The 13355-nt window shown below is 41.1% G+C and overlaps 1 protein-coding gene across 1 annotated transcript in view; it reads right to left on the bottom strand.

The window, feature by feature from the left end:
* wdfy4 (WDFY family member 4) overlaps positions 1-10355 on the bottom strand; it is a 306893-nt gene extending 296538 nt beyond the window's left edge. The window contains exons 1-2 of the mRNA XM_059946114.1: positions 10287-10355; positions 7042-7162 (exon numbers count right to left, since the gene is read on the bottom strand). Coding sequence (XP_059802097.1) covers positions 7042-7162; positions 10287-10355 — 190 coding nt within the window. The remainder of the gene's footprint in view (positions 1-7041; positions 7163-10286) is intronic.
* Positions 10356-13355: the final 3000 nt, after the last annotated feature.

The following is a 13355-nucleotide window of genomic DNA, read 5'->3' as shown; positions in this document are numbered from 1 at the left end:
AACAATGGAACAACATGAGCAATACACCAATCCTCCAGCACCATCCCTGTTTCTAATGACATTTGAAATATTTCTGTCAGAGCCCCTGCTACTTCTACACTAACTTCCCTCAAGGTCCTAGGGAATGTCCTGTCAGGATCCGGAGATTTATCTACTTTTATATTCCTTAAAAGCGCCAGCACTTCCTCTTCTTTAATCGTCATAGTTTCCATAACTTCCCTACTTGTTTCCCTTACCTTACACAATTCAATATCCTTCTCCTTAACGAATACTGAAGAAAAGAAATTGTTCAAAATCTCCCCCGTCTCTTTTGGCTCCACACATAGCTGTCCACTCTGATTCTCTAAGGGACCAATTTTATCCCTCACTATCCTTTTGCTATTAATATAGCTGTAGAAACCCTTTGGGTTTACTTTCACCTTACTTGCCAAAGAAACCTCGTATCTTCTTTTAGCTTTTCTAATTTCTTTCTTAAGATTCTTTTTACATCCTTTATATTCCTCGAGCACCTCATTTACTCCATGCTGCCTATATTTATTGTAGATATCTCTCTTTTTCCGAATCAAGTTTCCAATATCCCTTGAAAACCATGGCTCTCTCAAACTTTTAACCTTTCCTTTCAACCTAACAGGAACATAAAGATTCTGTACCCTCAAAACTTCTCCTTTAAGTGCCTGACATTTCTCTATTACATCCTTCCCATAAAACAAATTGTACCAATCCACTCCTTCTAAATCCTTTCACATCTCCTCAAAGTTAGCCTTTCTCCAATCAAAAATCTCAACCCTGGGTCTAGTCCTATTCTTCTCCATAATTATATTGAAACTAATGGCATTATGATCACTGGACCCGAAGTGCTCCCCAACACATACCTCCGTCACCTGACCTATTTCATTCGCTAACATAAGATCCAACACTACCCCTTCTCTAGTTGGTACCTCTATGTATTGCTGCAAAAAACTATCTTGCACACATTTTACAAACTCCAAACCATCCAACCCTTTTACAGAATGGGCTTCCCAGTCTATGTGTGGAAAATTAAAATCTCCCACAATCACAACCCTGTGCTTACTACAAATATCTGCTATCTCCTTGCAAATTTGCTCCTCCAATTCTCGCTCCCTATTAGGTGGTCTATAATACACCCCTATAAGTGTTACTACACTTTTCCCATTCCTCAATTCCACCCAAATAGCCTCCCTAGACAGAGCTGGAGCTGGACATTGTGTACTGTGTTGTTGTCTCTTATCAGTATAGTGCCAAGGTGACGTGCGGTCCAACAAATGACTCAGATGTTTGTCTTAGGTGTTTTTATTGTAATTGAAAGATGCAGCTGGACATTGGTGATGTAGAATACTGCAAATCAGGTTCACAGATTCACTGGTGTCAGAGAGTCATAGAACACTACAGCACAGTAACAGGCTCCCTTGGCTCATCTAGTCTGTACCAGACTACTAATCAGCCTAGTCCCATCAGTCTGCACCAGACCAGAGCCCTGCATATATCTCCCATCCATATATCTATCCAAATCTCTTTTGAATGTTGAAATTAAACCCACATCTATAACTTTCGTTGGCAGCTCGTTCCACAGTCACCACCCTCTGAGTGCAGAAATTCCCCATATGTTCCCTGAAAACATTTCACCTTTCACTCTTAACCCATGACCTCCAGTGCATCTTTCACCAAAATGCAGTGGAAAAAGCCTGCTTGCATTTACCCTATATATACCCCTCATAATTTTGTATACCTCTATCACATCTCCCCTCATTCTTCTATGCTCTCTGGAATAAAGTCCTAATCTATTCAACCTTTCCCTAAAACTCAGGTCCTCAAGTCCTGGCAACATCTTTATAAATTTTCTCTGCACTTTCTCAGTCTTATTGACACTTTTCCTGTCAGTAGGTGACCAAAACAGCACACAATATTCCAAATTAAGCCTCACCAACATCTTATACAGCTTCAGCAAAACATCTTGTCTCCTGTATTCAATATTTTGATATATGAAGGCCAATGTGCCAAAAACTTTCTTTACAACCCTCTCTACTCTGAGTATAATTATTGATCTGTTTTCCCAGATCCCTCTGTTGTACCACACTCCTCAGTGCCCTACCACTCACCGTGCAAATTCTCCCAAACTGCAACATCTCACATTTGTCTGCATTAAACTCCATCTTCCATTTTTCAGCCTATTTTTCCAGCTGCTCCAGATCCCACTGTAAGCTTTGTTAGTCTTTCTTGCTGTCCAATACACCCACAATCTTGGTGTCATCCACAAAATTGCTGATCCAATTAGACCACAAGACCATAAGATATAGGCCTATTTTATCATGTGCCTCCAAGTACCCTGAGAACTCATCCTTAATAATCAACTCCAACACCTTCCTATCCACAGATGTCAGACTAACAGATCTATAGTTTCCTTTCTTCTGCCTCTTTCCTCACTTGAAGGGTGGAATGACATTTCTAATTTTCCAGTCTTCTGGAACCATTCCAGAATCTAATGATTCTTGATAAATCATTACTAATGCCTCCACAATCTCTTCAGCCAACACTTTCAAAACTCTGGGTTTGTCTAGGTGATTTAATTACCTTCAGACCCTTCAGTTTCCCAACAACCTTCTCTCTAGTTATGGTAACTTCATTTACTTCCTGCATCCTGACACCTGGAATTTCCACTACACCCCCAATGTCTTCCACAGGGAAGAATGATGCAAAATACTTATTCAGTTTGTCCCCTATTTCGCTGTTCCTCCATTACTACCTCTACAGCATCATTTTCCAGCAGTCAGATATCAACTCTCATCTCTCTTTTACATTTTACATATCTGAAGAAACTTTTGGCATCCTCTTAATCCTCTTGGATTTAATCACATTATCATCCAGGTCATTGATATAGATTACAAACAACACTGGACCCAACACTGATCCTTGCACCTGAGGCTAGTCATGGGCCTCCAGTCAGAGAAGCAATCATCTACTCCCATTCCCTGGCTTCCCTCGTAAAAGCTACTGTCTAATACAATTTACTACCTTAATTTGAATGCCAAGCAACTGAACTACCCATGCAGAAACTTGTCAAATACTTTGCTAAAAGTCCATATAAACAACACTGCCTTGTCTTCATTAGCTTTCTTGGTAACTACCTAAAATCACTCTACAAGTTTGGGTAGACATGACCTGACAAGTACAAAGTCATGTTAACTATCATAATTAGTCCACGTCTATCCAAAAGCTTATATCTGCTCCCTTAGAATACCTTTCAATAACTTACCTACAAATAATGCCAGGCTCACCAGGCTATAATTTCCTGGTTTCTTCTTAGAACCTTTCTTAAACAGAACATTAGCTATCCTCCAATGCTCCGGCACCTCACCTGTGGCTAAGGATGATTTAAATATCTCTGCTTGTGGAGCCCCTGCAATTGCTGCACTAGCCTCCCACAGAGTCCATGGGAACCTTTGTCAAGCCCTGAGGATTTATCCACCATAATTTGCCTCAAGACAGCAAACACCTCCTCCTTTATAATCTATATACAGCTCATGACCTCACTGCTGCTTTGCCTCACTTCTATAGACTCTGTGTCCACCTCTCGAGTAAATAGAAGCAAAGAATCTATTTAAAATATCTCCCATCGCTTTCAGCTCCATGCATAGATGACCCTCTGATCTTCAAGAAGAACAATTTTGTTCCTTGCTATCATTTTGCTTTTAAGATATCTGTAGAAGCCCTTGGGATTCTCCTTCGCCTTGTCAACTAGAACCTCAAGCCTTCTTTTAGACCCAATTTTCTTCTTAACTGCTCTCTTGCATTTCTTATACTCAGGTACCTCATTTATTCCTTCCTGCCTCAACTTGCTATCCACCTCTTTCTTTGTCTTAACCAGGGTCTCAATCTCTTGAACACCAAGGTTCGCCAAATCTGTTTTCTTTGCTTTTTATTCTGAAAAGAGCACACAAACTCTGCACTCTCAAAATTTCACTTTTGAAGGCCTCCCACTTACTAAGTATACATTTGCCAGGAAACAACCTGCCCCAATCCACACATGCCTGATACCATCAAAATCAGCCTTTCTCCAATTTCGAATCTCAACCCAAGAACTAGATCTATCCTTCACCATACTTATACTGAAACGGATGGCATTATGATCACGAGATGCAAAGTGATCCCCTACACAAGATTTTGCACCTGCCCTGTCACATTCCCTAACAGGAGAAGTAGTATTGCATTCTCTCTAGTTGGAAACTTTCCTGAACAGATTTGACAAACTCTATCCCATCCAGCCTTTTGACAGCGTTGGAGTCTCAGTCAATATGAGGAAAGTTAAAATCATCTATTATAATAATAATATTTAAAATCACTTTAATAATTTCCTGTCATGTTTTACCAACCACAATTCTATTCCGAGGTCAGTTATAGGATTTGCCTTAACAATTACTACTCTTATTTCATTGTAGAATATGCAAACATTGAGAATTATGAAAACCAGTGAACCCTGATATTTAATTCCCTCGACTGTATTTTTGTTTAATACTTTCCTTGCACCCTTTAAGTAAGATTAAGTTGAAGACACTATAGTAAAAATAATGCTTGAATGATGTAAAATTGGTGAGACCGATGCTGGGGAGCTGTGTGGCTTTGGCTGTGGCATGGGCCAAGCCCCAGTACTGCGAGGTTGCCTGTCACAGCTGCCCAGGATAGGGGATGCTAGGGGAGTTCCAGGAGAGAGCAATGACCTCTGTGGCTGCACCGGAGTCCCTGTTGTTTGGGGGGTCAGTCCCTCCTTTGGTGCTCCCCCTTGGTTGAAGACAAGCTGGATTGCATGTGTCTGCCATTGTAGTACCGTGTGTTGAGAAACTGCTGCGTGCTAGTGGCTCCAGGATAACATCACATATACCATCAATCTACAGGCTATGTCACTCAGGGACTTGGGTTATATTATTTTTTCTAACTACTGTATGTTTTTCTTCTATCTTAACTTATATGTGCTGGTTTCTTAAGGTTGTTATCAGCAGGGTTAATGGCGTGCATCTCAAGTAGCCTCTGACAACCAAGTCCAGCTCCTGGCCTTCATGTGTGGCTTAGATGAACCATTTCTACTGACAGGAGAAGGGGCAAAGGCGGGCTGCTGGCACCTTAAAACCTGTCACTTAGAGGAGATGGGGCTCGTCAGCTCTGATTGCCAGCTCATCCGGCAGAATGAAAATTTTGATCTCAAACCTCCACTGCCTTGTGACTATACCCACTCATGAGGAAAGCTTTGGGAGTAAACCTTGAAGAAAAATCTGGAGCTGGATTTCCCTGACAGGCAGCTCCTGTGATGCTGCTGGTGCCAAACTATATCGCTCTCTTGCCATTCCTTTGGAATCATCAGCTGCATAAAGAGGGGAGTCTGCTGCATGGACAACAGCCTGCTCTCCATATTGTACTGCTCTGGCTTGCGTATCACGTAGACAGCTAGTAAACAATATCCATGGTTGATATTGACCAATAGAGGGCCTCAACTCTATGTGCTCTATGTGAGATGTGCTGGGTGCTATGTGTGACTACTGGCACTGTGTTTTGCACCTTGGCCCTGGAGCAACATTGTTCCATTTGGCAGTATTCATGTGTATGGTTGAATGAATGACAATTAAATGTGAACTACTGTTGCTTTCCTGTCACTCTGAACCTGTCTGGCCATTCTCCTCTGACCTCTCTGATCAACAAAGCATTTTCAACCACAAAATGGCAACTCACTGGATTTTTTTTTTTGTCCCTCACATCATTCTCTGTAAACTCTAGAGACTGCTGTGCGTGAAAATCCCGGGAAATCTGCAGCTTCTGAGATACACAAACCACCCCATCTGGCACCAACAATCATTGCACAGTCAAAGTCACTTAGATCACATTTCTTCCCCAGTCTGATGTCTGGTCTGAACCTCTTGACCGTAAAAGCATTGAGTTGTTGCCATATGATTGGCTGATTAAATATTTGCATTAATGAGCAGGAGTAATGCAGACATGGTCAAGAGGTTCAGTGGCTGTTCAGACCAAATACCTGAATAGGGAAGAACTGTGATGTGAATGACTTTGACTGTGGAATGATTGTAGATGCAAATGGGATGGTTTGAGTATCTCTGAAACTGCTGATATCCTGGGATTAATAGACTCTAGAGTTTACGAAAAACAAAAAAATATCCAGTCAGCCTCTTGTTAATGAAAGAGATCAAGGGAGAATGGCTGGACTGGTTCAAGCCAACAGGAAGGTGACAGTCACTCAAATAACCACACGTTACAGCAGTGGTGTGCAGAAGAGCATCTCTAAATGCACAGCACATTGAACCTTGAAGTGGATGAACTACAGCAGTAGTAGGCCAAGAAATGCACTCATTGGCCATTGTACAATGTCATAATAAAGTGGGCACTGAGTGTAATAAGTTGGAAGTGCCAAAAAACAAAGAAAAAAATCTATAAATGAGAGGATATGAGTCATGTGAAGGAACAGAAGGACCATGGAATTTACAAACACAGATACTTAAAGACAAAAGTCAGTTCTATAAAGTGGTTAAAAGGGCTAACAAAACTCTCGCCACGATGTCAGTTTCCAATGCAGGGGCTAGGGATCTAGTGCCAGAAATTAGCATTAGGCTACAGAGTGTTTTTATTTTTAACTGGCAGGACAGGACATGAGGGACAGAATGACCTTTATCCATGCTGTAAATTTTCTATCATTCTCTGATTCGTGTATTGCACTAAAATGTCTCAAGTAAACTTTGAGACATAGTAAGCTTTGTACCATGACACAGATCATTATATTCAGAGAGGAGTCCTAAAGCTTGGTGAAAGAGGAAAGGTTGAGGAGTGGTTACAAAGAACCAGAGGAAGAAACTTTGAGATGTTTAGGGAGGGAATTTCAGAGTTTCAGTTTCAAATTATTGAAAGTTCATCCTTTGTAATTTAACCTATGGGTGAACAAATCAGGTTTAACATTCTCCCTGACTAAAACTGCACATGAATTAGCATAATTTAAACATTTGCAAATGTATTAATTATATAGGTTACCTCCTTGTTTGTCAGCAAGTATCTGGTTGATTGTTTGCACCATTACTCGAGAGGCTTCGACAGAGAACGGTAAGATGCTTGGGAACCTCATCAACCAATTATTTGAAACGTTGTCAAAAATCTGCAATAACAGGAACAGGATTATATAATGTCGTTGGTAAGTGGGTTCAGTGCAGTGCATTTAAACAGAGCAATGAAGCTCCGTATAATCCATGGGTTCTTGAAGACAGACAAGTTGAACTCAGTATATCTGATTATTGTGTTCCTCTCTCCACAGCTCTTAACATCTCAGATCTAAAAATTTGACAAACTTCTATTATTGTGTAGCGGAGACTGTATAGTTTGGCTGCATCACAGCCTGGTATGGAAACACCAATGCCTTTAAACAGAAAATCCAACAAAAAGCAGTGGATTTGGCCCAGTACATCATGGGTAAAGCCCTCCCAACCATTGAGCAAAACCACCTAAAATGCTGTCATAGGAAAGCAATATCCATCATCAGAGATAGCCACTATCCAGGCCTTGCTCTTTTCTCACTGCTGCCATCAGGTAGAAGGCACAAGAGCTTCAAGACTCACACCACTATTCAAGAACAGTTACAACCCCTCAACCATCAGGCTTCTGACCAAAAGGGAATAACTACACTCGCTTGCCCATCCATTGAGATATTGCCACAACTAATGATCTCACTTCGAGGAATCTTTACCTCATTATCTGATGTTCTCATTATTTATTGCAATTTATTTATATTTGCATTTGCACAGTTTGTTGCCTTCTGCATTCTGGTTGTTCTTTTTTTGATCATGTTATAGTTACTATACCATAGATTTTCTGAGAATGCCCACAAGAAAATTAATCTCAGGGTTGTATATGGTGCCATATATGTACTTTGATAATAAATTTACTTCGAACGTTAAAGCAACTTTAATGCTCCAGCTATTAAAATCTACAGACAAGAGAACATCTGCAGATGCTGGAAATCCAAGTAACACACACACACACACACACACACAATGCTGGAGGAACTAAGCAGGCCAGGCAGCATCTATGGAAAAAAGTACAGTCAATATTTCAGGCCGAAACCCTTCCCATCTTACCAAAAGGTTTCAGCCCAAAATGTTAATTACTTTTTTCCATAGATTCAGCCTGGCCTGCTGAGTTCCTCCAGCATTTTGAGTGTGCTATTGATTAAAATCCACTGGATGTGTTAAGCTTCATTCTTTTTGCTATCACAGGGTCTGAGTTTAACCTTTGAGTACCAACTCATTGTACCCCTCTGTGAAGACATTGCCCTTTATTGCCCAGTTTTGACATCATTTTATAAACACCATTAGTTTCAAAGAAGGGCTGTATGGGGCGTTCCAGGGCAGAGAAGCACCTCTGGTGAAGGGGCTCGTTGTGACCATTCTAGGACAACTCACTCACCTTGGACCCCAACGGACACTCTCACATGTGGCTCCAAGTAGCCATTTTCATATGACAGTGGCCACATCCCAGTAAACTGCTTCGACTGGTGAATTACACTAGGTGAGGGTTGCAGGCAGGCTTCATACCCCAGTGAGACAGGGACCCATCTGTCCAAGCATGTGAAGTCAGCTCTGGTGCACTGGGTGCATAAGATCAACAGTGAGATTCAATGACCAGCAAGACAATTTTGTAACACTTTGTGAAGGGAATGACAAGTCACAGAAGAAGTCATAGTCATCCACTGCAACCAAGGAAGAACCCCATTTGTGACATCTATTCACAACAAGATCAAGAGAGTGCAACTGGCTTTTCCACTTTAAAAACTCTCCCATGCAGGGTTCCTGTTGTTGTTGGATACAATGAACAACCAGCATTAACCTCAAGAGGACCAACCCTGCATATTAACAGTGGTTATTTGACATATAGGGCAGTTCACCAAACCCAGACTTATTTCTTGAAATCCCATGGAGCTGGGATATGAGATCACACATGGACACCCGTATTTATTGCCTGTCCCTCATTGCTCCTAAAAAAGAGCAGCATGCAGAGCCAGTTCCATGTTGAGGACCAACCAAACTGAGGTCCGCTGCTGTCTGTAAGGAGTTTGTATGTTCCCTCTGTGGGTTAGAGTTAGTGAGTTGTAGGCATGCTATGTTGGCACCAGAAGGGTGGCAATGCTTGTGGGCTGTTCTCAGCACAATCCTCGCAGATTTGATTTGACACAAACAATGCATTTCACTAACACAAGGGATTCTGCAGATGCTGGAAATCCAGAGTACACATACAACACAAAATGCTGGAGGAATTCAGCAGGTCAGAGAGCAGCTCTGGGAAGGAATAAAGTGTTGACATTCTGGCCCAAGACCCTTCATCAGGACTTAATGGCTCAAAATATTGATCCTTTATTCCTTTCCACAGATGCTGCCTAACCTGCTGAGTTCCTCCACAATTTTGTGAGTGTTAAAACACATTCCACTGTATGTTTCAATGAACATGTGATAAATAAATAAATCTGAATGTTTAAGTCTGTTCCCTCATTCAAGGTAATTCAACTATCTCAACAGATCTCCACAAAATCATATATTGTTCTTCTAAACTCCAAAGAATACAGACTATCTTATTCTTGTACTCACTACCTTTGTTTATATACCACAGAATACCTTTTTAAACCTACTCACTTTCAATGAGCCGGACATGTTACCTGCAAATCTCTTCCTTCTTATACCCTTGTAGAGCTATACTCTCTAATTTAGATAGCCACTTCCCATTTTTGTTTCTATCAAAACATGGCACTTGACATTTCAGCATTAATAGTCATCTGCCCTCTATCTGCCCAATTCAACCTGTCTCCATGTCCTTGAGGTCTACATTATCAAAGTTCAAAGTAAGTTTTTATTATCAAAAATACGTGTACGTGTAGTTATTCCTTTTTATTCAATAGCCTGATGGTTGAAGGGTAGTAACTGTTCTTGAACTTGGTGGTGTGCATTCTGAGGCTCCTGCACCTTCAACCTGATAGAAGCAGTGATTTGAGAGCATAACCTGGGTGGTGGGGATCTCTGATGATGGATGCTGCTCTCCTACAACACTTCAATGTAAATGTGCTCAATGGTTGGGGCTTTCCCCTCGATGTACTGGGCCGAATCGACTACCTTTGTAATATTTTCCTCCTTAACATTAACGATGCCTTCAAGCTTTGAGGCATGCTGAAATTTATTGAAGCTTATCACCAAATCCTAAGATCCGCTCCTTTCTAATTGGATCCTCAACTTACTCACTGGTAGACCAGACTTGGTACAGATCAGAATCATCATCTCCTCCTCACTGTCAACACAGTCACAGCTCATGGCTGCACGCTTAGCCCCTGCTTCATTCTCTCTACAACTTCACCAATAACACCACAGCTGTTGGCAGAATTACAGATGGTGGTAAAGTGGTGTGCAGGAGTGAGGTAGGTCAGCTGGCTGAGTGGTGTCAGAACACCAATCTTGCGTTATCAAAAACAAGTAATTGGTTGTGGACTCTAGGAAGGAGAAATCAGGAAAACACTCTCCGGTTCTTGATGAAGACTGCACAGTGGAAAATATGACCAGCTTCTAGTTCCTAGATGTCAACATCTCAAGGGTCCTCTCCTGGGCCCAGTACATTGATCCAACCACGAAGAAGGTGCACCAGTGTCTCTACTGTCTTAAGATTTAAGGAGTTTCAACTTAAAGACATTGACAACCTTCTACAGATGCACTGTGGAAAGCATTCGTCTGGTTGCATTATGGTCTGGTATGAGAAGTCAAGTGCACACGAGCACAAAAGACACAGCCAGTTCCATCACAAATACAGTTCTTCCCATCATCCAGAACATCCACAACGGGTGAAATCTCAGGATGGCCACATCCTATATCCACTTCAGCCATCTAGGCCATGCCCACCTCTTGATGCTGCCATCAGACAGGAGGTACAGGAGCCTGAAGACCCACACCTCCGGGTTCAACAACAGTTTCATCTCACTGCCAGCTGATTCCTGAACTGACTTGAAAAACTCTAAAACTACCTCTAACCATTTTTCTTTATCTTTCTTCTTTGATACACTAATGTTAGGTTTGTCCTATTGTTTATTTTTATACATGTGTAAGTTATGGATAATTTACATTAGTTTAAGTTTGTTTTCTGTACTGTACTGCTGCTGCATAAAGCTAATTTTCATGGCATTTATACCCTATGCATGTGTGCTCAGGACAATGAACTTAAAATATGACCTTGGAAATGTTCAATGTACCCAACTCTAAGTCATCTCTAAAGATTAGAAAAAGCGATTTCCCTTGTTCTGGCTCTGGGGAGTTCCTCTGTCACTTCTTGTTACTGCTCCCCTTTCTGTTACTTACCCAAATTCAAATCCAGGGAGCGCACATCTCGCACAAGCTTTCATGATCCCAGAACACAACCTACATAGTCAGGAAAGCTCACTGAAGGGAATGAAAAATGCAGGACTTTGCACAACTATACTCACGTCCTTCTACAGCTGCACAGTAGAGAGCATCCTAACATGCTGCATCATGGCATGGTATGGAAACTGCACTGCAGCACATAGGAAGGCTCTACAATGGGTAGTCAAAACTGCCCAATGCATCACAGTCATCAGTCTACCCACTATCAAGGACATATATACAGCAAGGTGCCAGAAAAAGGCTAGTAATATCATCAAGGATCTCACCCACCCTACTCATGGATTGTTTGTCCTACTTTCATCAAGGAGGAGGCTACGTAGCATCCACACCAGGACCACCAGACTCAAAATAGTTACTTTCCCCAAGCGGTAAGGCTGATCACCACCTCCACCCATTAACCCCCCCCCCCCCACACCCCCCACCACCACTAATTTATCATTCTCTGTCAGTCACTTTATGTACAGCCTAGAGTCACTTTACTGATATTCAATCAATCTACACATATAAGCTATCTTATGTATTTATATTTATTGTGTTTCTTCCCAGTGTTCCAGTTTCTTCCCACATTCCAAAGATGCATAGGTTACGATTAGTGAATTGTGGACAGGCTATGTTGGTGCTGGACGTATGGGGACACCAGTGGGCCGCTCCCAGCACAGTACTCAGACTTTATTGATCATTGACACAAACAACACATTTCACTGTATGTTTCCATGTTTTGAAGCACATGTGACAAATAAAGATATTCTCTTACTCTCTAATCTCGGTTACTTCATCAAAAGCTTAGGCATATTAGTTAGACTTAACATACCTTTAAAAATCAGTGTTAGCTTTTTCTAATCAATTCACTGTTCATTGATTACTAATTCTGCTCCTGTTACTATTTCAAAACTTTCCCAGCTATATTGGCTTTTCTTAGTTAAGCACAATGGAATCTATATGCACATTGTGTAGGCAGAAGGGATTTCATGGAGTTTAGTTAAAGAATAAAGATTAGGTTTAATTATCACATGTACATTGAAACACGCAGCAAAATGCATTATTTGTATCAAGAATATGCTGAGGGCAGCCCACAAGTACTGCCATGCATCATGAGCCAACAATGCATGCCCTCAATGTGGCATTTAGTTACTAGTTTCATTAGTTAAACACAACTGCATTGTGGTCTGAAGGATCTGTTCCTATGCTGTGCTGTACTGGTCTGTGTCCTAAAGCCAATCCTTAATTGCTAAATGTATTCCGAAACCTTTCCTTGCAAAGGGCTGTTTCCATCAGCAACCTGGGATACATTCTATCTGAACCATCCTCATACTGTTACTTTTCCAAGACCTCCTTTTCATCAACCTTTAACCCATCTCTGGCAGGGAGGTGGTGCAGGAGCCTCAGGACACACACCACCAGGTTCAGGAACAGGTTATTATCCCTTAACCATCAGGCTCTTGAACCACAGGGGATAACTTCGTTCAACTTCACTCACTCCATCACTAAACTGTTCCCAATGGACTCATTTTCAAGGACTCGTCATTTCATGTTCTTGATATTTATTGCTTATTTATTATTATTATCATTTTGCTTGCTTTTTCTGTTGTTTCTTTGTACTTATTGCTAATGCCCACAAGAAAATGAATCTCAGAGTTGTATACGGTGAGTTATGCAGTATATACTTTGATGATCACTTTACTTTGAATTTACTTTAAACTTCTGTAAGAACTGATGTAAAGTATCACATTTATGTCCTCTTCTCCACGAATATCAAATCAGCATCATCTCTTCTCTTATATAATAAATTAATTTTCTCTTAATAAATAAATAAAATAAATTATAAACTTTTCCTTATTCAAGTTCCAACTAAATCCTTGTAACTTCCCTTTGTGTCTGCTGTCAGTCTTTTCTAAAACTCTTTCC

This window comes from Hypanus sabinus, chromosome 21, assembly GCF_030144855.1.
Source record: "Hypanus sabinus isolate sHypSab1 chromosome 21, sHypSab1.hap1, whole genome shotgun sequence".
NCBI classification, from domain to species: domain Eukaryota; kingdom Metazoa; phylum Chordata; class Chondrichthyes; order Myliobatiformes; family Dasyatidae; genus Hypanus; species Hypanus sabinus.
This window is presented reverse-complemented; position numbering and strand designations above follow the sequence as displayed.